This window comes from Entelurus aequoreus, linkage group LG21, assembly GCF_033978785.1.
Source record: "Entelurus aequoreus isolate RoL-2023_Sb linkage group LG21, RoL_Eaeq_v1.1, whole genome shotgun sequence".
NCBI classification, from domain to species: domain Eukaryota; kingdom Metazoa; phylum Chordata; class Actinopteri; order Syngnathiformes; family Syngnathidae; genus Entelurus; species Entelurus aequoreus.
In genome coordinates, this window is record NC_084751.1 from 6152013 (window position 1) to 6179149 (window position 27137).

A 27137-nucleotide genomic window follows, 5' to 3' on the forward strand; every position below is an offset into this window, starting at 1 on the left:
ACTTTGCCCTCCGACCGCTGGTGGCGCTGCAGTAGGCGCTGCTCTACTTCCGGGTCAGAGCGCTGCTCTACTTCCGGGTCAGAGCGCTGCTCCACGCGTGTAAATTGTTGTCTTGTGGAGACTTTCAGCGACTTTAAAGCATCAGAATGGCACCTGTGAGTCTAACTTTCTCATTAAGCATCTTCTATTTACTATATGTTTCATAGTCCGTGGCGTAACATACTTCATATTTCTTACAAAGTCTATTTATATACTGACTTGTATTATGTTGTTATTGATATACTGACTTGTATTATGTTTCTAGAACAATTGTATTGATATAATGAGTTAGGTTTATGTTTCTAGAACAATTGTATTGATATAATGAGTTAGGTTTATGTTTCTAGAACAATTGTATTGATATACTGACTTGTATTATGTTTCTAGAACAATTGTATTGGTATACTGAGTTAGGTTTATGTTTCTAGAACAATTGTATTGATATAATGAGTTAGGTTTATGTTTCTAGAACAATTGTATTGATATAATGAGTTAGGTTTATGTTTCTAGAACAATTGTATTGATATAGTGAGTTAGGTTTATGTTTCTAGAACAATTGTATTGATATAATGAGTTAGGTTTATGTTTCTAGAACAATTGTATTGAAATAGTGAGTTAGGTTTATGTTTCTAGAACAATTGTATTGATATACTGACTTGTATTATGTTTCTAGAACAATTGTATTGATATACTGAGTTAGGTTTATGTTTCTAGAACAATTGTATTGATATAGTGAGTTAGGTTTATGTTTCTAGAACAATTGTATTGAAATAGTGAGTTAGGTTTATGTTTCTAGAACAGTTGTATTGATATAGTGAGTTAGGTTTATGTTTCTAGAACAATTGTATTGATATAGTGAGTTAGGTTTATGTTTCTAGAACAATTGTATTGAAATAGTGAGTTAGGTTTATGTTTCTAGAACAATTGTATTGATATAGTGAGTTAGGTTTATGTTTCTAGAACAATTGTATTGATATAGTGAGTTAGGTTTATGTTTCTAGAACAATTGTATTGATATAATGAGTTAGGTTTATGTTTCTAGAACAATTGTATTGATATAGTGAGTTAGGTTTATGTTTCTAGAGCAATGCATTCTGCTACACTCGCTCTGGTTTGTGTAAATGTGCGAGCAAAAGGATAATAAAGGTCTGCGTGACTTGAAATGTGAAATATAGTGCTCAGTAGTATTTCATATGTTTAAAAGAAATAGTTTGGAAGGATATAATTACAAGCTGCTGTAAAGGAAGCTAATTATAAACACTGCTCGTTTACTGGCGAAACAAGCTAACGATAGCTAGCTTAAATGCTAAGACGAAAACAAGACACATTAACGTCTTTCCCAAATCCAAACGACATTCCCCATCTTAAGCTTGTATGAACACATGACTGTCCGAGTAAATAGGATATTTCATTGTGTACTACGAGCTTTGTTCTCAGTGATCCAGATTTGAAGTAATATGACAACAGGAAGTGACATCCCCAACATGTTTTTTTCTCTTTATCATTAAGAACAATGCAACTTTTACGGCAGGAGATAATCATTTAAACACTCAAATAGGAGTAACATGGCCCTTGGGTAGCCAGAACAATATTGTTATATAACATATTTCTTCTGCCAAGGCTATTTATTGTATATTTCAAACATCTTGGTTACACGTACTTTTGCCACCATTTTGTGATAAAAGGACATGAAATGTTGATATTGGTACACCCTAGTAGGAATAGACTCCTGATTCAATAATAATTATTTGATCAGCTGAAATATGCTTTCATGTAAACAGCTGCATTCCTATCTCATGTCTCAGAACTTGATAGTCCCAGCAGCAGTTCTTTTCATGGCCACTAGTGCCTTGTCGCTAGGAACTGTGGGACATTTGCAGATTGATCTTCTTTCAATCAACATGTGTGCTTCTTTTCTTGTCCTCGGCTCGCGTCGCAGCCTCGCTCCAAGAAGCGGCGGCCGACCTTTCGGCGTCTGCTGAAAACCAGCAGCGTGAAGCTGGACAACAAGATGAAGAACCGACAGATGAAGCAGCAGAGCTCGGCTAACAAGCAGCGGAAAGAGCAGAAGAGGATGCGACAAGCGCTGAAAGGCTCCGCCCACAGCATGCCCCGCCCACTGGAGACTTACGTGAAGAGAGCAGGTAAGAGATGCTTGTGGTAGCTGCAGACCCCTGTGTCATGTGACTTGTGTGACAGAGGAAGAGGAGGACTTCCTGGAGACTCTTCCCACCGACATGATGGACGACACCGACCTGCAGCAGATGACCTCCTTCCTCGGCCGGGACTTGTCGTCATGGTAACTGCACACGCCACGGTACGTGCCAGTCTGAGGCTCACCTTTTGTACGTCACAGCGCTCCGGTGCACGGCGCCAAGAAACGAAGATCGGACGTCCTTCCCAGTTACGAGAAGGTTCCCAGGAAGATGAGTCGTGTCCAAGAGAAGGAAGTAGTCCACCTGCTTCCTATCAAGGACAAGACTGGGGTCATCCCACAGAGTCTGGAACGAGGTGACATCTCCTCTCTTGTGTTGTGGTCAACCACATCATGGATGTAACATCAATGTACAAACACACACACAACACATGTCATCTGTTGTGTTGTTGTGAAGGACATCATGGATGTAACATCAATGTACAAACACACACACACAACACATGTCATCTGTTGTGTTGTTGTGAAGGACATCATGGATGTAACATCAATGTACAAACACACACACAACACATGTCATCTGTTGTGTTGTTGTGAAGGACATCATGGATGTAACATCAATGTACAAACACACACACACAACACATGTCATCTGTTGTGTTGTTGTGAAGGACATCATGGATGTAACATCAATGTACAAACACACACACAACACATGTCATCTGTTGTGTTGTTGTGAAGGACATCATGGATGTAACATCAATGTACAAACACACACACAACACATGTCATCTGTTGTGTTGTTGTGAACCACATCATGGATGTAACATCAATGTACAAACACACACACAACACATGTCATCTGTTGTGTTGTTGTCAACCACATCATGGATGTAACATCAATGTACAAACACACACACAACACATGTCATCTGTTGTGTTGTTGTGAACCACATCATGGATGTAACATCAATGTACAAACACACACACAACACATGTCATCTGTTGTGTTGTTGTGAAGGACATCATGGATGTAACATCAATGTACAAACACACACACAACACATGTCATCTGTTGTGTTGTTGTGAACCACATCATGGATGTAACATCAATGTACAAACACACACACAAAACATGTCATCTGTTGTGTTGTTGTGTACCACATCATGGATGTAACATCAATGTACAAACACACACACAACACATGTCATCTGTTGTGTTGTTGTGAAGGACATCATGGATGTAACATCAATGTACAAACACACACACAACACATGTCATCTGTTGTGTTGTTGTCAACCACATCATGGATGTAACATCAATGTACAAACACACACACACAACACATGTCATCTGTTGTGTTGTTGTCAACCACATCATGGATGTAACATCAATGTACAAACACACACACAACACATGTCATCTGTTGTGTTGTTGTGAAGGACATCATGGATGTAACATCAATGTACAAACACACACACAACACATGTCATCTGTTGTGTTGTTGTGAACCACATCATGGATGTAACATCAATGTACAAACACACACACAACACATGTCATCTGTTGTGTTGTTGTGAAGGACATCATGGATGTAACATCAATGTACAAACACACACACAACACATGTCATCTGTTGTGTTGTTGTGAATCACATCATGGATGTAACATCAATGTACAAACACACACACAACACATGTCATCTGTTGTGTTGTTGTGAAGGACATCATGGATGTAACATCAATGTACAAACACACACACAACACATGTCATCTGTTGTGTTGTTGTGAAGGACATCATGGATGTAACATCAATGTACAAACACACACACACAACACATGTCATCTGTTGTGTTGTTGTGAAGGACATCATGGATGTAACATCAATGTACAAACACACACACAACACATGTCATCTGTTGTGTTGTTGTGAAGGACATCATGGATGTAACATCAATGTACAAACACACACACAACACATGTCATCTGTTGTGTTGTTGTGAAGGACATCATGGATGTAACATCAATGTACAAACACACACACAACACATGTCATCTGTTGTGTTGTTGTGAAGGACATCATGGATGTAACATCAATGTACAAACACACACACACAACACATGTCATCTGTTGTGTTGTTGTGAAGGACATCATGGATGTAACATCAATGTACAAACACACACACACAACACATGTCATCTGTTGTGTTGTTGTGAAGGACATCATGGATGTAACATCAATGTACAAACACACACACAACACATGTCATCTGTTGTGTTGTTGTGAAGGACATCATGGATGTAACATCAATGTACAAACACACACACAACACATGTCATCTGTTGTGTTGTTGTGAACCACATCATGGATGTAACATCAATGTACAAACACACACACAACACATGTCATCTGTTGTGTTGTTGTGAAGGACATCATGGATGTAACATCAATGTACAAACAGTGGAATTGTTGCTTTACTGGTCAAACTGAGAACAACACACTTCCCCTTCACAATAATAGCACAGTGCACCACATCTAGTCTAGTCAAAATAAATGTTTCAAAAAAGTACCCTATACAAGTATTGTGTACATGTTTGTGTACGTGTGTGTAGTGAGGACCAAGCATATACAAGTATTGTGTGTATGTGTGTGTGTGTAGTGAGGACCAAGCATATACAAGTATTGTGTGTGTGTGTAGTGAGGACCAAGCATATACAAGTATTGTGTGTGTGTGTAGTGAGGACCAAGCATATACAAGTATTGTGTGTATGTGTGTGTGTGTGTAGTGAGGACCAAGCATATACAAGTATTGTGTGTGTGTGTAGTGAGGACCAAGCATATACAAGTATTGTGTGTGTGTGTAGTGAGGACCAAGCATATACAAGTATTGTGTGTGTGTGTGTGTGTGTGTAGTGAGGACCAAGCATATACAAGTATTGTGTGTGTGTGTGTGTGTGTGTAGTGAGGACCAAGCATATACAAGTACTGTGTGTGTGTGTGTGTAGTGAGGACCAAGCATATACAAGTATTGTGTGTGTGTGTGTGTAGTGAGGACCAAGCATATTCAAGTATTGTGTGTGTGTGTAGTGAGGACCAAGCATATACAAGTATTGTGTGTGTGTGTGTGTGTGTGTGTGTGTGTGTGTGTGTGTGTAGTGAGGACCAAGCATATACAAGTATTGTGTGTGTGTGTGTGTAGTGAGGACCAAGCATATACAAGTATTGTGTGTGTGTGTGTGTGTAGTGAGGACCAAGCATATACAAGTATTGTGTGTGTGTGTGTGTAGTGAGGACCAAGCATATACAAGTATTGTGTGTGTGTGTGTGTAGTGAGGACCAAGCATATACAAGTATTGCGTGTGTGTGTGTGTAGTGAGGACCAAGCATATACAAGTATTGTGTGTGTGTGTGTGTAGTGAGGACCAAGCATATACAAGTATTGTGTGTGTGTGTGTGTGTAGTGAGGACCAAGCATATACAAGTATTGTGTGTGTGTGTGTGTGTGTGTAGTGAGGACCAAGCATATACAAGTATTGTGTGTGTGTGTAGTGAGGACCAAGCATATACAAGTATTGTGTGTGTAGTGAGGACCAAGCATATACAAGTATTGTGTGTGTAGTGAGGACCAAGCATATACAAGTATTGTGTGTGTGTGTAGTGAGGACCAAGCATATACAAGTATTGTGTGTGTGTGTAGTGAGGACCAAGCATATACAAGTATTGTGTGTGTAGTGAGGACCAAGCATATACAAGTATTGTGTGTGTGTGTGTGTAGTGAGGACCAAGCAGCCAGATGAAGATGACAAAGAGGATGAAGAAGAAGCGACACTAGAGGGCGAAAAAGGTATGGATGACCTTTGACATCTGAAATGTTAAATTAAAAGCGCCAATGGTCCGCTGGCCGCCATCTTGTTTACGCTATCGCCATAGCGACAGGGAGGCTTTGCATCATCCGTGACTTTTTAAAGGAGACTGGTCTATCCTTTGGCCACGCCTCCTTTAAAGGCCTACTGAAATGAAATGTTGTTATTTAAACGGGGATAGCAGATCCATTCTATGTGTCATACTTGATCATTTCACGATATTGCCATATTTTTGCTGAAAGGATTTAGTAGAGAACATCGACAATAAAGTTTGCAACTTTTGCTCGCTGATAAAAAAAAGCCTTGCCTGTAGTGGAAGTAGCGTGACGTCACAGGAGCTAGTATTCCTCACAATTCCCCGTTTACAATGAAGCGAGAGAGATTCGGAGCGACAAAGCGACAATTACCCCATTAATTTGAGCCAGGATGAAAGATTCGTAGATGAGGAACGTTACAGTGAAGGACTAGAGTGCAGTGCAGGGTGTATCTTTTTTCGCTCTGACCGTAACTTAGGTACAAGCTGGCTCATTGGATTCCACACACTCTCCTTTTTCTATTGTAGATCACAGATTTGTATTTGAAAGCACCTGGGATACTATATCCTCTTGAAGATGAGAGTCCACAACGCCAAATGGACATTCACAGTGACTTTTATCTCCACGACAATACATCGGCAAAACACTTTAGCTACGGAGCTAACGTGATAGCATCGTGCTTAAATGCAGATAGAAACAAAATAAATAAGCCCCTGACTGGAAGTATAGACAGCAGATCAACAATACTACCAAACACTGGACATGTAACCACACGGTTAATGCTGTACCGCCTGGCGAAGCCTAGCAGTGCTGTTGCTAACGACGCCATTGAAGCTAACTTAGCTACGGGACCTCGACAGAGCTATGCTAAAAACATTAGCTCTCCACCTACGCCAGCCCTCATCTGCTCATCAACACCCGTGCTCAGCTGCGTTCCAGCGATCGACGGCACGACAAAGGACTTCACCCGATCATCTGTGCGGTCGGCGGCCCGGAGACGGAGGAAGTCAAAGTGAGGACAGCGGTGCGGCGGCAGGCGTTGTAGCTTTCGACGACACCCCGGCCGCCATCAGAGTCGGCAAGAAACATATATTTCCCCAAAGTTACGTACGTGACATGCACATAGCGACACGCACGTACGGGCAAGCCATCAAATGTTTGGAAGCCGACTACAGCCAAAGCTGTAGTCACGCTAGCGCGTCTGCTATCCAACTCAAAGTCCTCCTGGTTGTGTTGCTGCAGCCGGCCGCTAATACACCGATCCCACCTACAGCCACTAATACACCGATCCCACCTACAGCCGCTAATACACCGATCCCACCTACAGCCGCTAATACACCGATCCCACCTACAGCTTTCTTCTTTGCAGTCTTCATTGTTCATTAAACAAATTGCAAAAGATTCACCAACACAGATGTCCAGAATACTGTGGAATTATGACATGAAAACAGAGCTTTTTTGTATTGGATTCAATGTGTACCAATACTTCCACTTCAACCATTGATGTCATGCGCATACGTCATCATACATACGTCATCATACATACGTCATCATACATACGTCATCATACATACGTCATCGTACATACGTCATCGTACATACGTCATCGTACATACGTCATCGTACATACGTCATCATACATACGTCATCGTACATACGTCATCGTACATACGTCATCGTACATACGTCATCGTACATACGTCATCATACATACGTCATCGTACATACGTCATCGTACATACGTCATCGTACATACGTCATCATACATACGTCATCATACATACGTCATCATACATACGTCATCGTACATACGTCATCGTACATACGTCATCGTACATACGTCATCGTACATACGTCATCGTACATACGTCATCGTACATACGTCATCGTACATACGTCATCGTACATACGTCATCGTACATACGTCATCGTACATACGTCATCGTACATACGTCATCACACGTACGTCATCACACGTACGTCATCACACGTACGTCATCCTACGTACGTCATCGTACATACGTCATCGTACATACGTCATCATACATACGTCATCGTACATACGTCATCATACATACGTCATCATACATACGTCATCATACATACGTCATCATACATACGTCATCGTACATACGTCATCGTACATACGTCATCGTACATACGTCATCGTACATACGTCATCGTACATACGTCATCACACGTACGTCATCACACGTACGTCATCACACGTACGTCATCATACGTACGTCATCGTACATACGTCATCGTACATACGTCATCGTACATACGTCATCATACATACGTCATCGTACATACGTCATCATACATACGTCATCATACATACGTCATCATACATACGTCATCATACATACGTCATCGTACATACGTCATCGTACATACGTCATCGTACATACGTCATCGTACATACGTCATCATACATACGTCATCATACATACGTCATCATACATACGTCATCATACATACGTCATCGTACATACGTCATCGTACATACGTCATCATACATACGTCATCGTACATACGTCATCATACATACGTCATCATACATACGTCATCGTACATACGTCATCGTACATACGTCATCGTACATACGTCATCGTACATACGTCATCGTACATACGTCATCGTACATACGTCATCATACATACGTCATCGTACATACGTCATCGTACATACGTCATCACACGTACGTCATCACACGTACGTCATCACACGTACGTCATCATACGTACGTCATCATACTTACGTCATCATACGTACGTCATCATACGTACGTCATCACACGTACGTCATCACACGTACGTCATCATACATACGTCATCATACTTACGTCATCACACGTACGTCATCACACGTACGTCATCACACGTACGTCATCACACATACGTCATCATACATACGTCATCCCACATACGTCATCACACATACGTCATCACACATACGTCATCACACGTACGTCATCATACGTACGTCATCATACGTACGTCATCATACGTACGTCATCATACGTACGTCATCATACATACGTTATCACACATAGACCTTTTCAAGCGGAAGTGTGGCGGGAAATGTAAAATGTCACTTTATAAGTTAACCCGGCTGTATTGGCATGTGTTGCAATGTTAAGATGTCATCATTGATATATCAACTATCAGACTGCGTGGTCGCTAGTAGTGGCTTTCAGTAGGTCTTTAAAAAGATGCCTTCCTGTTTTCAGAAGGGGCGGAGCCACAGATTGTGGCGATACTGACGCAGGAAGAGAGAGAGAGCGTGCGAGCTCAGAAGATTAGAGAGAGGAGGCTGACAATCGCCCGACTGGCATCCACCGTCATCTCTGACCCTGTCAACAATGTGAGTGTGTGTGTGTGTGTGTGTGTGTGTGTGTGTGTGTGTGTGTGTGTGTGTGTGTGTGTGTGTGTGTGTGTGTGTGTGTGTGTGTGTGTGTGTGTGTGTGTGTGTGTGTGTGTGTGTGTGTCTCAACTCATCTGTGTGCATGTGTGTGCACGTAGATCAAGTGTGTGAAGCAGCTGCGGGGGATGCTAATGGAGGCGGAGTCTTGCGTGGCGGTGACGGTCAGGAAACTGGTGATGGTGTCGCTAATGGAGATCTTTAAAGATATTACCCCCACCTACAAGATACGACCTCTCACCTCTGCAGAGAAAGCCACCAAGGTAGAGAGAGAGAGAGTGTGTGTGTGTGTTCTTGTATTTGTATCCTTCTTGAGACATGAAGAAGGAAAAGTATCTTCCATATGAGGAGGTGATGACATAAATCAATAACATTGCATCTAATAGACAAAGTCTCATCATCATGAGGGTGCTCCCAAAAAGGAGGGATTTTTCTAATTGACTGTGGGTTGCTTTTAAAAGTGCTCTCCCTCTGGTCAACATATGAAATAACAAGTGTGTGTAAGAAATTGAAATGCTCACCCTTTGGGGACGGCGTGGCGAAGTTGGGAGAGTGGCCGTGCCAGCAATCGGAGGGTTGCTGGTTCAATCCCCACCTTCTACCATCCTAGTCACGTCCGTTGTGTCCTTGGGCAAGACACTTCACCCTTGCTCCTGATGGGTCCTGGTTAGCGCCTTGCATGGCAGCTCCCGCCATCAGTGTGTGAAAGTGTGTGTGAATGGGTGAATGTGGAACTACTGTCAAAGCGTTTTGGGCTCCTTAAAAAGGGGTAGAAAAGTGCTATATAAGTACAACCCATTTACCATTTTGGCCAAAATGTATAAAAATAATAATAAAACATTAATATAGAGACATACTGTAATAACTTGGAAGTAAATAATGAAGATTAAAAACCAATTACAAACAAAAAATAAAAATAAAACCTTTTTTATATTTGCATAGTTTGTATATACTATTAATGTTGTAAATATAAATCTTTATATATCTAGAAAGGCTGGTCCTAAAGAGCTAGGCGTTTTTCTCAAGTCTCAAGAAGGTAACAAATACAAGAATGTTTGTTCGCGCACTGCTAGCATACTACATTAGCATGTGATGATGTCATGGTGCTACACCCAGCTAGCATACTTCATTGGCATGTGATGATGTCTTAGTGCTACACCCAGCTAGCATACTACATGTGGTGTGATGATGTTATGGTGCTACACCCAGCTAGCATACTACATGTGGTGTGATGATGTTATGATGCTACACCCAGCTAGCATACTTCATGTGGTGTGATGATGTCATGGTGCTACACCCAGCTAGCATACTACATGTGGTGTGATGATGTTATGGTGCTACACCCAGCTAGCATACTACATGTGGTGTGATGATGTCATGGTGCTACACCCAGCTAGCATACTACATGTGGTGTGATGATGTTATGGTGCTACACCCAGCTAGCATACTACATGTGGTGTGATGATGTCATGGTGCTACACCCAGCTAGCATACTACATGTGGTGTGATGATGTCATGGTGCTACACCCAGCTAGCATACTACATTAGCATGTGGCGGTGCTACATCCAGCTAGCATACTACATTAGCATGTGATGGTGCTACACCCAGCTAGCATACTACACTAGCATGTGATGGTGCTACACCCAGCTAGCATACTACATTAGCATGTGATGGTGCTACAGGTGAAGAAAGAGACGAAGCAGCTGCGGGAGTTTGAGGAAGGTTTGCTGAGTCAGTACAAGTTCTTCCTGGAGGACTTGGAGCAGACCATCAAAGGTACGTGACCACGCCCAGACAAGACGGCAGGTGTGTGAGCTGACCTGACATTTGTGCAGACTGGAAGCAGCAGAAGAGGAAACGCAGCCAGAAGGTGGCGCTGGAGTCTTACAGCAGCCTGGCACAGGTGGCTGTCAGGTGTCTGTGCCAGCTGCTGCTCGCCATGTCACACTTCAACTTCCACAACAACATCATGGTGGCCTTGGCGCCGCTCATGAACGACAAGACCGTAAGAGAGCACCGTGAGCTGGGCCGGTGCACCTGTCACCTGTGCGTGTCTCCCACAGGTATCCCAGATGTGCTGCGATGCCTTCGCCGCACTCTTCCACCAGGACAAAGTGGGCGGGGCCTCGCTGGCTGCCGTGCGTGTCATCTCAGGTCTGGTCAAGAGTCACAACTACAACGTCAGGCCCCAGGTAAGCGCTGACGTGACCCCGCCCCCTGGCGTGACGTGACATGAGGAGTGCACACGCAGGTGCTGAGGACGCTGCTGAGTCTGAGGATCAAGGAAGTGCACGTGAAGAAGGACCTGCACGCCACCGCGCCCAAGATGAAGATGATGACCAACAAGGACAAGAAGAAGAACCTGTCACGCATGCAGAGGAAGGTGAGGACACCTGTGTCTCATGACCACCCGGGTCACATGACCACCTGGGTCACATGATTGTGTGTGTGTGTGTGTGTGTGTGTGTGTGTGTGTGTGTGCGTGTGTGTGTGTGTGTTTGTGTGTGCAGTGGAAGAAAGCTGAAGAGAAGTTGCAACAGGAACTTCTTGAAGCTGAAGCTTTAGACAGCAAAGACAAGAAAATCCAACTGGTGAGTTGATTGATTGATTGATTGATTGATTGGCTGAGAGTCATGTGATCACACTTCCTTCACAGCACACTGACATCCTCAACATGGTCTTCCTCATCTACTTCCGCATTCTCAAGAAAGCTCACAAGTCTCTTCTTATTTCTGCTGTGTTGGAGGGGCTGGCCAAGTATGACACACACTTATTATCTTCTACACATTATGAGGGACAAACTGTAAAAATTATTCTGCTGTGTTGGAGGGGCTGGCCAAGTATGACGCACACTTATTATCTTCTACACATTATGAGGGACAAACTGTAAATATTATTCTGCTGTGTTGGAGGGGCTGGCCAAGTATGACACACACTTATTATCTTCTACACATTATGAGGGACAAACTGTAAAAATTATTCTGCTGTGTTGGAGGGGCTGGCCAAGTATGACACACACTTATTATCTTCTACACATTATGAGGGACAAACTGTAAAAATTATTCTGCTGTGTTGGAGGGGCTGGCCAAGTATGACGCACACTTATTATCTTCTACACATTATGAGGGACAAACTGTAAAAATTATTCTGCTGTGTTGGAGGGGCTGGCCAAGTATGACACACACTTATTATCTTCTACACATTATGAGGGACAAACTGTAAAAATTATTCTGCTGTGTTGGAGGGGCTGGCCAAGTATGACGCACACTTATTATCTTCTACACATTATGAGGGACAAACTGTAAATATTATTCTGCTGTGTTGGAGGGGCTGGCCAAGTATGACACACACTTATTATCTTCTACACATTATGAGGGACAAACTGTAAAAATTATTCTGCTGTGTTGGAGGGGCTGGCCAAGTATGACACACACTTATTATCTTCTACACATTATGAGGGACAAACTGTAAAAATTATTCTGCTGTGTTGGAGGGGCTGGCCAAGTATGACACACACTTATTATCTTCTACACATTATGAGGGACAAACTGTAAAAATTATTCTGCTGTGTTGGAGGGGCTGGCCAAGTATGACGCACACTTATTATCTTCTACACATTATGAGGGACAAACTGTAAATATTATTCTGCTGTGTTGGAGGGGCTGGCCAAGTATGACACACACTTATTATCTTCTACACATTATGAGGGACAAACTGTAAAAATTATTCTGCTGTGTTGGAGGGGCTGGCCAAGTATGACACACACTTATTATCTTCTACACATTATGAGGGACAAACTGTAAAAATTATTCTGCTGTGTTGGAGGGGCTGGCCAAGTATGACACACACTTATTATCTTCTACACATTATGAGGGACAAACTGTAAATATTATTCTGCTGTGTTGGAGGGGCTGGCCAAGTATGACACACACTTATTATCTTCTACACATTATGAGGGACAAACTGTAAAAATGGACTATTCATCCATCTACTGTTAATATCTGCTTATTTTCTGTTTGAACATGTTCTATCTACACTTCTGTTCAAATGTATAGATCACTTATTCTTCTCTTCTTTGATACTTGACATTAGTTTTGGATGATACCACACATTTAGGTATGGATGTGATACCAAGTAGTTACAGGATCATACATTGGTCATATTCAAAGTCCTCATGTGTCCAGGGACATATTTACTGACTTTATAAACATAATATGATTTTTTTAAAAAGGAAAAACGATTTTGTGACGATAAAAAATATCAATGTAATCATAGTAGTATGGACTAGATACGCTATTGTACTTGGTATCATTACAGTTGATGTCAGGTGTAGATCCACCATGGTGTTTGTTTATGTTCAAGCGCGCTAGTTTTTGTTAGCGGTGAGCTATTGTATCCTACAGTGTCATGAAGCATGTTTAGCTATTCCTTGTCCTGCAGTGATAATGGTACTTGTAAGAAACTTACTTTATTTGTCGGCCAGGATTAGTGATTTAGAAGTAGCTAAAACACTGTGGATGGGTGTTAGCCATGTCTTAAAGCAGCTCTTCCTGAGGGCGTTTCAGTGTTATAACTTCACCTTTATCTTGACTTTTTACACCAACATTCTCCCTTTTCTGTCTACACACTGTGTCTGCTTGTAAGTACTCTGTGTGTGTGCGCTGCCATACATGCTCCTCTGCTTTTCTGTCTGCACACTGTGTCTGCTTGTAAGTACTCTGTGTGTGTGAACATTCTCGCTTTTCTGTCTACACACTGTGTCTGCTTGTAAGTACTCTGTGTGTGTGAACATTCTCCCTTTTCTGTCTACACACTGTGTCTGCTTGTAAGTACTCTGTGTGTGTGAACATTCTCCCTTTTCTGTCTACACACTGTGTCAGCTTGTAAGTACTCTGTGTGTGTGAACATGCTCCTCTGCTTTTCTGTCTACACACTGTGTCAGCTTGTAAGTACTCTGTGTGTGTGTGTGAACATGCTCCTCTGCTTTTCTGTCTACACACTGTGTCTGCTTGTAAGTACTCTGTGTGTGTGAACATTCTCCCTTTTCTGTCTACACACTGTGTCTGCTTGTAAGTACTCTGTGTGTGTGAACATTCTCCCTTTTCTGTCTACACACTGTGTCTGCTTGTAAGTACTCTGTGTGTGTGAACATTCTCCCTTTTCTGTCTACACACTGTGTCAGCTTGTAAGTACTCTGTGTGTGTGAACATGCTCCTCTGCTTTTCTGTCTACACACTGTGTCAGCTTGTAAGTACTCTGTGTGTGTGTGTGAACATGCTCCTCTGCTTTTCTGTCTACACACTGTGTCTGCTTGTAAGTACTCTGTGTGTGTGAACATGCTCCTCTGCTTTTCTGTCTACACACTGTGTCTGCTTGTAAGTACTCTGTGTGTGTGAACATTCTCCCTTTTCTGTCTACACACTGTGTCAGCTTGTAAGTACTCTGTGTGTGTGAACATGCTCCTCTGCTTTTCTGTCTACACACTGTGTCTGCTTGTAAGTACTCTGTGTGTGTGAACATGCTCCTCTGCTTTTCTGTCTACACACTGTGTCAGCTTGTAAGTACTCTGTGTGTGTGAACATGCTCCTCTGCTTTTCTGTCTACACACTGTGTCAGCTTGTAAGTACTCTGTGTGTGTGAACATGCTCCTCTGCTTTTCTGTCTACACACTGTGTCTGCTTGTAAGTACTCTGTGTGTGTGAACATGCTCCTCTGCTTTTCTGTCTACACACTGTGTCTGCTTGTAAGTACTCTGTGTGTGTGAACATTCTCCCTTTTCTGTCTACACACTGTGTCAGCTTGTAAGTACTCTGTGTGTGTGAACATTCTCCCTTTTCTGTCTACACACTGTGTCAGCTTGTAAGTACTCTGTGTGTGTGAACATGCTCCTCTGCTTTTCTGTCTACACACTGTGTCTGCTTGTAAGTACTCTGTGTGTGTGAACATTCTCCCTTTTCTGTCTACACACTGTGTCAGCTTGTAAGTACTCTGTGTGTGTGAACATGCTCCTCTGCTTTTCTGTCTACACACTGTGTCTGCTTGTAAGTACTCTGTGTGTGTGAACATGCTCCTCTGCTTTTCTGTCTACACACTGTGTCAGCTTGTAAGTACTCTGTGTGTGTGAACATGCTCCTCTGCTTTTCTGTCTACACACTGTGTCTGCTTGTAAGTACTCTGTGTGTGTGAACATGCTCCTCTGCTTTTCTGTCTACACACTGTGTCAGCTTGTAAGTACTCTGTGTGTGTGAACATGCTCCTCTGCTTTTCTGTCTACACACTGTGTCTGCTTGTAAGTACTCTGTGTGTGTGAACATGCTCCTCTGCTTTTCTGTCTACACACTGTGTCAGCTTGTAAGTACTCTGTGTGTGTGAACATGCTCCTCTGCTTTTCTGTCTACACACTGTGTCAGCTTGTAAGTACTCTGTGTGTGTGAACATTCTCCCTTTTCTGTCTACACACTGTGTCAGCTTGTAAGTACTCTGTGTGTGTGAACATGCTCCTCTGCTTTTCTGTCTACACACTGTGTCTGCTTGTAAGTACTCTGTGTGTGTGAACATGCTCCTCTGCTTTTCTGTCTACACACTGTGTCTGCTTGTAAGTACTCTGTGTGTGTGAACATTCTCCCTTTTCTGTCTACACACTGTGTCTGCTTGTAAGTACTCTGTGTGTGTGAACATTCTCCCTTTTCTGTCTACACACTGTGTCAGCTTGTAAGTACTCTGTGTGTGTGAACATGCTCCTCTGCTGGTAAAAGCAGCAATGTCACCATGTATAGTAGTGTTTTTGATTCATTAGTACCGCTATACCATACAACCTGGGTACTTACACACACACCACTTAGACATTGACACCCCTAGTCACCATGGCAACCACACACACACACTTGTGCATTTACACAAACACACATAAACACTAACTGTGATGTAACTTCCTGTCAGTTTTGCCCACTTGATTAACTTGGAGTTCTTTGATGACCTGCTCAATGTGCTACAGCGCCTCATCCAATCAGGAGTGAGTATGAGACTGGCCCCGCCCACTAATGTTGGCTTCTTCAAATGATTGATTACTATTGTTGCGCAGGATCTGACCAATCAGGAGAGTCTGCACTGCATCCAGACCGTCTTCACCATCCTGTCAGGACAAGGTGTGTGTGTGTGTGTGTGTGTGTGTGTGTGTGTGTGTGTGTGTGTGTGTGTGTGTGTGTGTGTGTGTGTGTGTGTGTGTGTGTGTGTGTGTGTGTGTGTGTGTGTGTGTGTGTGTGTGTGTGTGTGTGTGTGTGTGTGTGTGTGTGTGTGTGTGTGATGTCATGCAGCTTGGTTGTGTGTCAGGTGACGCTCTCAACATCGACCCGCTCAACTTTTACTCGCACCTGTACAAGATGTTACCTCAGCTGCACGCAGGTGTGTGGTCACATGACTCTCTCATGGAGGGGGAGGAGTTCCCATGTTGACAATGTCCATGTCACTCAGGGGCACACAGTGATGACATCATCATTGTGCTCCGTTGCTTGGACGCCATGCTGATCCGCCGCAGGAAACAGGTGACGCTGCAGAGGGCCATGGCCTTCATCAAGCGACTGAGCATGCTCAGTCTGCACGTGCTGCCCAACGCCAGCGTGGGCATCCTTGCTGCCAACAGAGCTACCCTGCATGTGAGTGAGTGAGTGAGTGAGTGAGTGAAACACTTGTTAAAACAACCGTGTGTGTGTGTGTGTGTGTGTGTGTGTGTGTGTGTGTGTGTGTGTGTGTGTGTGTGTGTGTGTGTGTGTGTGTGCGCCAGTCGTTTCCAAAGTGTGACTTCCTGCTGGACAACGAGGTTCAGGGCAGTGGGTTCTACCTCCCAGAACTGGACCAACCAGAACACTGCAATGCTCAGAACACAGCCTTGTGGGAGCTCCACACACTACAGGTGACGACTACACACACACACACACACACACACAGCACAAGTTGTAACTTCCTGTCATGTGACATGTTGGCAGAGACACTTCCATCCGGTTGTGCGGCAGCTGGCAGTCCACCTGAGTCGTGGTGCTCCCAGTGAAGGCAGCGCAGCGCTCAGCGTGGAATTGAGTCGCAGGTACGGTGATGTGTGTGTGTGGTCGCCATGGTGACAAGAGGTAGGTGTGTGTGTGGTTGCCATGGTGACTAGAAGTGTAATGTGTGTGTGTGGTTGCCAGAGGTGGGTAGAGTAGCTAAAAGTTGTACTCCAGCAAGAGTAGCATTACTCAAGTAAAAGTAAAGAATTGAAATCAAAATAATGACTTGAGTAAAAGTAGGTATTCCCTAACTATTTAAGTATAGAGTAACTTGTGAGTAACTTTAGATTGATTTAGTTTCAGTGGTTCTTGGTTGTGTTTGTGCGTGTGTGTGAACAATTTGCAAGGTTTGTTGAGTTAGAAGTAGGCTGAAATGTTTCTACTGACACAGATGACTTCTTTGTAAATAATCATTGACTCACTCTACATCTGCTTCCATCTTTATTTACACTCTATTTATTGCTTTGCTGGTGGATATTTTACACCCTCACATACAGTGGTGGTCCAAAGTGTACATACACGTGTAAAGAACATCATGTCATGGCTGTCTTGACTTTACAATCATTTCTACAAGTCTTATTTTGTTGTGATGTAGTGATTGGAGCACATACTTGTTGTGATGTAGTGATTGGAGCACATACTTGTTGCTCACAAAAACATTCATGAAGTTTGCTTCTTTTATGAATTTATTATGGCTCTACTGAAAATGTGAGTAAAAAGTATACATACAGCAATGTTAATATTTGCTTCCTTGGCAAGTTGACCTGCAATAAGGCACTTTTGGTAGCCATCCACAAGCTTCTGCTTGACCACTTGACCACTTTTGGTAGCCATCCACAAGCTTCTGCTTGACCCCTTGACCACTTTTGGTAGCCATCCACAAGCTTCTGCTTGACCCCTTGACCACTTTTGGTAGCCATCCACAAGCTTCTGCTTGACCCCTTGACCACTTTTGGTAGCCATCCACAAGCTTCTGCTTGACCACTTTTGGTAGCCATCCACAAGCTTCTGCTTGACCACTTGACCACTTTTGGTAGCCATCCACAAGCTTCTGCTTGACCACTTGACCACTTTTGGTAGCCATCCACAAGCTTCTGCTTGACCCCTTGACCACTTTTGGTAGCCATCCACAAGCTTCTGCTTGACCACTTGACCACTTTTGGTAGCCATCCACAAGCTTCTACTTGACCACTTTTGGTAGCCATCCACAAGCTTCTGCTTGACCCCTTGACTACTTTTGGTAGCCATCCACAAGCTTCTGCTTGACCCCTTGACCACTTTTGGTAGCCATCCACAAGCTTCTGCTTGACCCCTTGACCACTTTTGGTAGCCATCCACAAGCTTCTGCTTGACCACTTGACCACTTTTGGTAGCCATCCACAAGCTTCTGCTTGACCACTTGACCACTTTTGGTAGCCATCCACAAGCTTCTGCTTGACCACTTTTGGTAGCCATCCACAAGCTTCTGCTTGACCACTTTTGGTAGCCATCCACAAGCTTCTGCTTGACCACTTGACCACTTTTGGTAGCCATCCACAAGCTTCTGCTTGACCACTTGACCACTAAATTGCTGCAGTTCAGCTAAATGTGTTGCTTTTCTGACATGGACTTGTTTCTTCAGCATTGTCCACAAGTCAGGACTTTGGGAAGGCCATTCTAAAACCTTCATTCTAGCCTGATTTAGCCATTCCTTTACCACTTTTGAGGTGTGTTTGGGGTCATTGTCCTGTTGGAACACCCAACTGCACCCAACCTCCGGGCTGATGATTTTAGCTTGTCCTGAACAATTTGGAGCTAATCCTCCTTTTTTATTGTCCCATTTAAAGGCCTCCTGAAAGCCACTACTAGCGACCACGCAGTCTGATAGTTGATATATCAATGATGACATCTTAACATTGCAACACATGCCAATACGGCCGGGTTAACTTAGAAAGTGACATTTTACATTTCCCGCCACACTTCTGCTTGAAAAGGTCTATGTATGATGACGTATGCGTGTGACGTCACGACAGCAACGGAAGTATTCGGACCCAATGTGTCACCATACAAACTGCTCTGTTTTCATCACACAATTCCACAGTATTCTGGACATCTGTGTTGGTGAATCTTTTGCAATTTGTTTAATGAACAATGGAGACTGCAAAGAAGAAAGTTGTAGGTGCGATCGGTGTATTAGCGGCGGACTACAGCAACACAACCAGGAGGTTGTGTTGTGTTTGAGCTGGATAGCGGGCGCGCTAGCGTGACTACAGCTTTGGCTTCCAAACATTTGATGGCTTGCCCGTACGTGCGTGTCGCTATGTGCATGTCACGTACGTAACTTTGGGGAAATATATGTTTCTTGCCGACTCTGATGGCGGCCGGGGTGTCGTCGAAAGCTACAACGCCCGCCGCCGCTCCGTAGCTAAGTTAGCTTCAATTGTTAAGCTTCGCCAAGCTGGAAATTATTAACCGTGTATTTACATGTTCATGGTTTAATAGTATTGTTGATCTTCTGTCTATCCTTCCAGTCAGGGGTTTATTTCTTCTGTTTCTATCTGCATTTGAGCCTGGTGCTATCACGTTAGCTCTAAAGAGCTTCACCGATGTATTGTCGTGGAGATAAAAGTCACTGTGAATGTCCATTTGGCGTTGTGGACTCTCATTTTCAAGAGGATATAGTATCCCAGGTGCTTTAAAATACAAATCTGTGATCCACAATAGAAAAAGGAGAGTGTGGAATCCAATGAGCCAGCTTGTACCTAAGTTACGGTCAGAGCGAAAAAAGATACGTCCTGTACTGCACTCTAGTCCTTCACTCTCATGTTCCTCATCCACAAATCTTTCATCCTGGCTCAAATTAATGGGATAATCGTCGCTTTCTCGGTCCGAATCTCTCTCGCTCCATTGTAAACAACAGGGAATTGTGAGGAATCTTTCCTCCTGTGAGGTCACGCTACTTCCGCTACAGGCAAGGCTTTTTTTTATCAGCGACCAAAAGTTGCAAACTTTATCGTCGTTGTTCTATACTAAATCCTTTCAGCAAAAATATGGCAATATCGCGAAATGATCAAGTATGACACATAGAATGGATCTGCTATTCCCGTTTAAATAACAACATTTCATTTCAGTAGGCCTTTAAAGCAGCCGTTCCATTGGCAGCAAAACAGGCCCAGAGCATAATACTACCACCACCATGCTTGACGGTAGACATGGTGTTCCTGGGATTAAAGGCCTCACCTTTTCTCCTCCAATCATATTTGTTTCATCTGACCACAGAACTTTCCTCCAGAAGGTCTTATCTTTGTCCATGTGATGTCAGATGAAACAAAAATGGAGCCGTTTGGCCACAATACCCAGCAATAATTTGGATTTGATAATTGGCACCTTCTTACTCTCGTATTACCACTCGCACCACTCTGCTAGCATCACAGCTAACGTTACCCATGCTGCTACCTCTCTGCTGGGCGAGGGCGTATGACGTTGCACGCGTGACAGCATGTGACGTATGTAAGAAGGTGCGCTTGTTTTATGTCTCTGTGAGAAGGAGAGACAAGACAGAGTGAGAAGAGCCTGTAGTGTAATGCCTGCTGCTAAAAGCAACTGTGTGACAACATATACTCCAATATCACCATATAGTCATTTTCTATATCGCACAGAGACACACCCACGTAATATCCAGTATATTCCATATATCGCCCAGCACTACTATATACTGTGTATATATACAGTGGGGCAAAAAAGTATTTAGTCAGCCACCCATTGATTGTCAATGGGTGGCTGACTAAATACTTTTTTGCCCCACTGTATATATATATATATATATATATATATATATATATATATATATATATATATATATATATATATATATATATATATATTAGGGGTGTAACGGTACGTATATTTGTATCGAACCGTTTCGGTACGGGGGTTTCAGTTCGGTGCGGAGGTGTACCGAACGAGTTTCCACACGGACATATTAAGTAGCGTACTGCACGTTGTGTAAACAATACTCAAAATGCCGGACATTTGAGGCATTTAAGAAACTCCGCCCGGACAGCTCCGCAAAAGAGGACATGTCCCGTGAAAAGAGGACGAATGGTCAGTCTATCGTAGCCCGTTAGCTGCTAGCATGCTAGCAAAAGAGGACATGTCCGGTGAAAAGAGGACGTATGGTCAGTCTATCGTAGCCCGTTAGCTGCTAGCATGCTAGCAAAAGAGGACATGTCCGGTGAAACCGATCGCTGCTGGCTAGGTCCTGACCATACGTCCTCTTTTCACCGGACATGTCCTCTTTTGCGGAGCTGTCAGGGCGGAGTTTCTTAAATGCCTCAAATGTCCGGCATTTTGAGTTAGGGTTGCGTGTATTAACAATGTACGTTCAGGGTTAAGAAGGGGTTAAAAACAAAACAAATTGTGTGAGCAGCAGCATTGGTGAGGGAGGGGCAGAGACAGAGAGAGAGAGAGAGAGTTATGATAAATGTGCATGCGTCGCCAGGCTCTGCTTTTTATCCATAGATTTATCAGATTTAATTTGTTATTATCTATAGCAGGGGTGTCAAAAGTGTGCCCCGGAGGCCATTTGCGGCCCACAGCTAATGTTTTAAAGGCCCACGGCACATTCTAAAAGTACTATTCAAATAAACAAACATAACAAAAGTGAAATAAAAAAGCTTAAAGGTTAAATGTCATTTAGAAAAAGTTGCAATGTTAAAACAAAGCTGTTTTTTTTTCTTTCAAACTGTCATTGCTCAAAACATAATATTGAATCAAAATCAATGTTATTATGAATTATTGACCTATCCAAAGTTCCCATTACTTCACATCAAATATTACACTAAGAAAAATATTTTTGGTGGAAGATTGTGCAAATTTGGTAAATAACCAAAAAATGTATATTTTGTTGTTTTCTTACTGTACCGAAAATGAACCGAACCGTGACCTCTAAACCGAGGTACGTACCGAACCCAAATTTTTGTGTACCGTTACACCCCTAATATATATATATATATATATATATATAGACACGTGTGTGTGTATCATGATATTAATACACAATTAACAACAATAATGGTGTATATATACACCTTGATTGCTGTTAATTGGTCATGTGATGACCTTGTAAATCCATGTTTTACTTCAGGAATGTAAGTCACCTGGACACTTGTACCCGATGTAGTGATGCTGCCTGAGCCAATCAGAGGCCACCATACTGAACAGTGTGTTGTCACCAATACTACTGTAGTAGTATTGTATGATTCTATATCATTGATATATGATTCTATATCATTATTGTCCATCCATCCATCCATTTTCTACCGCTTATTCCCTTCGGGGTCGCGGGGGCGCTGGAGCCTATCTCAGCTACAATCGGGTGGAAGGCGGGGTACACCCTGGACAAGTCGCCACCTCATCGCAGTATATCATTATTGTATAATTATATATTATTATTGTATGATTCCATATTATTATTCTATGATTTTATATTATTCTAGGATTCTATATAATTGTTCTATGATTCTATATCATTATTGTATAATTCTATATTGTTGTTCTATGATTTTATATTGTTATTGTATAATTCTATATTATTATTGTATAATTCTATATTATTATTATTCTATGATTTTATATTATTGTACTTCTATATTATTATTATCTATATTATTATTCTATGATTGTGTATCATTATTGTATACTTCTATATTATTATTCTATGATTGTATGTCATTATTGTATAATTATATATTATGATTGGATGGATGGATGGATTGTATGTCATTGTTGTATAATTCTATATTATTATTGTATGTCATTGTTGTATAATTCTATATTATGATTGTATGTCATTATTGTATAATTGTGTATTCATGCATATTATTTACTGCTACAATTGGCCCCCAGCCATAACTGTGAGTTGGCCCTCAATGCTGTTAATATCACCTGATCGTCATGTGCACCCACCGTATTGACACACTTCATTCTCACCTTCTGGCTTTTCTTACTTCCTGTCAAGGTCGCCAGTGCAGCTGTTTGACGATTACACCATGAAGGACATGACCTTTAACCCCCCCGTGGCACCACCCAGCCACAGGAAGAAGGTACACACACACACATTGTTGAGACCTGAGAAAACAGCCTGCCTCTTTAGGACCTGCCTTATATCAAGAAGTGTAATAATATATACATACTAGGCAAATATGAAAAATGAGTTGGTATTTCACAAGAAAAAGGTCACAATTTCACAAGAAAAACTTAGAATTTTGGCAGTATTATAATAAAAGTCCTCATTTTACTCAACGCAAGTCAACATTTGACAAGAAAAACTGAACATTTGTGCCTTACTCAATTATAGTAGCAATTTTATAAGAAAACTTTAAAATGTTGGCAATGTAATAATAATAATCTGAATTTTACTTGTCATAGTAATGACAAAAGTCATAATTATACTCCAAAAATATCACAGTTTTACAAGAACAACAAAAAATGGGCAATATTGTGATAACAGTCAGAATTTTATAAGACAAATGTTGCCATTTTGCATTAAAAAGTCATCATTTTATATAAAGTAATACTTTTATGAGAAAATATTGCAATATTACAGAAACATAAAGAATATGAGAAATTGTTCTGAAAACTGCTTTGAGTTCATTTAATTTTATTTTTATTTTTTGTTTGTAATTGGTTTTTAATCTTCATTATTTACTTCAAGTTATTACAGTATGTGTCTCTATATACATATTTGTTTTATTTTTTAATTCATTCATTTTGGCCAAAGGGGGACATTTCAATATCTTACACACACTTGTTATTTCATATGTTGACCAGAGGGAGAGCACTTTTAAAAGCAACACACAGTCAATTAGAACAATCCCTCCTTTTTGGGAGCACCCTCATGTTGATAGATGTCACCACAAATGAGACTTTGTCTATTAGATGCAATGTTATTGATTTATGTCATCACCTCCTCATATGGAAGATACTTTTCCTTCTTCATGTCTCAAGAAGGCTACAAATACAAGAACACACACACACTTCCACACAGACTTGGGAGTAAGAGTTGTGTGTGTTCCTGTCAGGATGTTTTCCAGTGGAACACCACGCTGCTCCATGCTGACTTGCAGGAAATGATTGACAGCGTCTTGACTGCCGGCGAGGAGGCGGAGCTTGACTTTACTAGTACACACACATGCAGCAAACCTACTCAGTGATGTCATCATCATGTGTGATGTCATCATCATGTGTGATGTCATCATTGCGTGTGATGTCATCATCATCTATGATGTCTTCATTGTGTGTGAATTCATCCTCTGTGATATCATTGAGTGTGTTTGTGATGTCATCATCGTGTGTGTGTGTGTGTGTGTGTGTGTGATGTCATTGTCTGTGATGTCATCATCGTGTGTGTGTGTGTGAGATGTCATTGTCTTTAATGTCATCATCGTCTGTGATGTCTTCATTGTGTGTGAATTCATCCTCTGTGATATCATCGAGTGTGTGTGTGATATCATTGTGTGTGTGATGTCATCATCGTCTGTGATGTCATCATCGTGTGTGTGTGATGTCATCTGAGATGTGATTGTGTGTGATATAGTCTGTGATGTCATCATGGTGTGCTATGTCACCTGCCTTGTAAAATGTTGAATAAAACAAAGTGTTTTTGCTTACAACATAAATGTCAATCAAAGTCCTGTTAAGACTCTTAGAAAGTGTTAACCTCCACTGTCATTGCTACTTTAACACACCTAGTGTGTGTGTGTGTGTGACTATCATTGCTACTTTAACACACCTAGTGTGTGTGTGTGTGACTATCATTGCTACTTTAACACACCTAGTGTGTGTGACTATCATTGCTACTTTAACACACCTAGTGTGTGTGTGTGTGTGACTATCATTGCTACTTTAACACACCTAGTGTGTGTGTGTGTGACTATCATTGCTACTTTAACACACCTAGTGTGTGTGACTATCATTGCTACTTTAACACACCTAGTGTGTGTGTGTGTGACTATCATTGCTACTTTAACACACCTAGTGTGTGTGTGTGTGACTATCATTGCTACTTTAACACACCTAGTGTGTGTGTGTGTGACTATCATTGCTACTTTAACACACCTAGTGTGTGTGTGTGTGTGTGTGTGACTATCATTGCTACTTTAACACACTAAGTGTGTGCGTGTGACTATCATTGCTACTTTAACACACCTAGTGTGTGTGTGTGTGTGTGTGACTATCATTGCTACTTTAACACACTTAGTGTGTGCGTGTGACTATCATTGCTACTTTAACACACCTAGTGTGTGTGTGTGTGACTATCATTGCTACTTTAACACACCTAGTGTGTGTGTGACTATCATTGCTACTTTAACACACTTAGTGTGTGCGTGTGACTATCATTGCTACTTTAACACACCTAGTGTGTGTGTGTGTGTGACTATCATTGCTACTTTAACACACCTAGTGTGTGTGTGACTATCATTGCTACTTTAACACACTTAGTGTGTGCGTGTGACTATCATTGCTACTTTAACTTGAACATCATTAAAAAAATATTTTAACATACTTATCATATTTAACATCATTTTTAAAAATTGTTTACATACCACACATTTTCATGTCCACAAACACTGCTCTGATTTTTAGTCAAAGTGTGTGTGTGTGTATGTACAAGTGTGTGTGTGTGTGTGTGTGTGTGTGTGTGTACAAGTGTGTGTGTGTACAAGTGTGTGTGTGTGTGTGTGTGTGTACAAGTGTGTGTGTGTGTGTGTGTACAAGTGTGTGTGTGGGTACAAGTGTGTGTGTGTACGAGTGAGTGTGTGTGTACGAGTGTGTGTATGTGAGTGATGAAAAAGGGGTGGGGGTCCCATCATGAAGAAGGGGTGGGGGTTCCATCATGAAGAAGGGGTGGGGGTTCCATCATGAAGAAGGGGTGGGGGTCCCATCATGAAGAAAGGATGGGGGTTCCATCATGAAGAAGGGGTGGGGGTTCCATCATGAAGAAGGGGTGGGGGTCCCATCATGAAGAAAGGATGGGGGTTCCATCATGAAGAAGGGGTGGGGGTTCCATCATGAAGAAGGGGTGGGGGTCCCATCATGAAGAAAGGATGGGGGTCCCATCATGAAGAAGGGGTGGGGGTCCCATCATGAAGAAAGGATGGGGGTTCCATCATGAAGAAGGGGTGGGGGTTCCATCATGAAGAAGGGGTGGGGGTCCCATCATGAAGAAAGGATGGGGGTCCCATCATGAAGAAGGGGTGGGGGTCCCATCATGAAGAAAGGGTGGGGGTTCCATCATGTCCTCACATGAGACGAGTGGGTGGGACTTGTCTCCTTCACCTCCTTATAAGGAGTGTCTGATTTCCCTCATGCTGCTTGTAGTGGGCGGAGCCTGCACAAGCCTCCGCTGTCCTTTTAAGGAGAAGTGTGTCCTTCTGCTCCTGAAGGGGGCGTGTCCAAAGACGCAGCAAGGTGAGCACAAGGTGGACAGGTCTCATGTCTTTCTTCAAGCTCCGCCCCTTAAAGTGACACAGATGTTGCCCTCAGCAGCACAAAGCATGATGGGAGAAAGCCCTAGAAGGATGAGAGGAGGAAGACCA

The 27137-nt window shown here is 42.3% G+C and overlaps 1 protein-coding gene across 1 annotated transcript; it reads left to right on the forward strand.

Annotated features, from left to right (window-relative positions):
* On the forward strand, positions 1-25252 carry noc3l (NOC3-like DNA replication regulator). Its single transcript, XM_062030591.1, has 21 exons — positions 1-155; positions 1979-2183; positions 2239-2338; positions 2396-2550; positions 5971-6039; positions 9329-9462; positions 9621-9782; positions 11203-11296; positions 11356-11525; positions 11584-11712; positions 11772-11903; positions 12031-12111; positions 12177-12277; positions 16460-16532; positions 16602-16665; positions 16850-16921; positions 16991-17172; positions 17301-17429; positions 17503-17600; positions 23558-23642; positions 24621-25252. The coding sequence occupies exons 1-21, from the start codon at positions 147-149 to the stop codon at positions 24750-24752; spliced, it is 2376 nt and encodes a 791-aa protein (XP_061886575.1). The 5' UTR covers positions 1-146; the 3' UTR covers positions 24753-25252.
* The last annotated feature ends 1885 nt before the right edge of the window (positions 25253-27137 follow it).

Coding starts and splice junctions, on each gene's coding strand:
- noc3l (XM_062030591.1), top strand. Junction 11,713..11,771: donor ACTACAACGTCAGGCCCCAG/GTAAGCGCTGAC, acceptor GTGCACACGCAG/GTGCTGAGGACGCTGCTGAG. Junction 17,173..17,300: donor CCAACAGAGCTACCCTGCAT/GTGAGTGAGTGA, acceptor TGTGTGCGCCAG/TCGTTTCCAAAGTGTGACTT.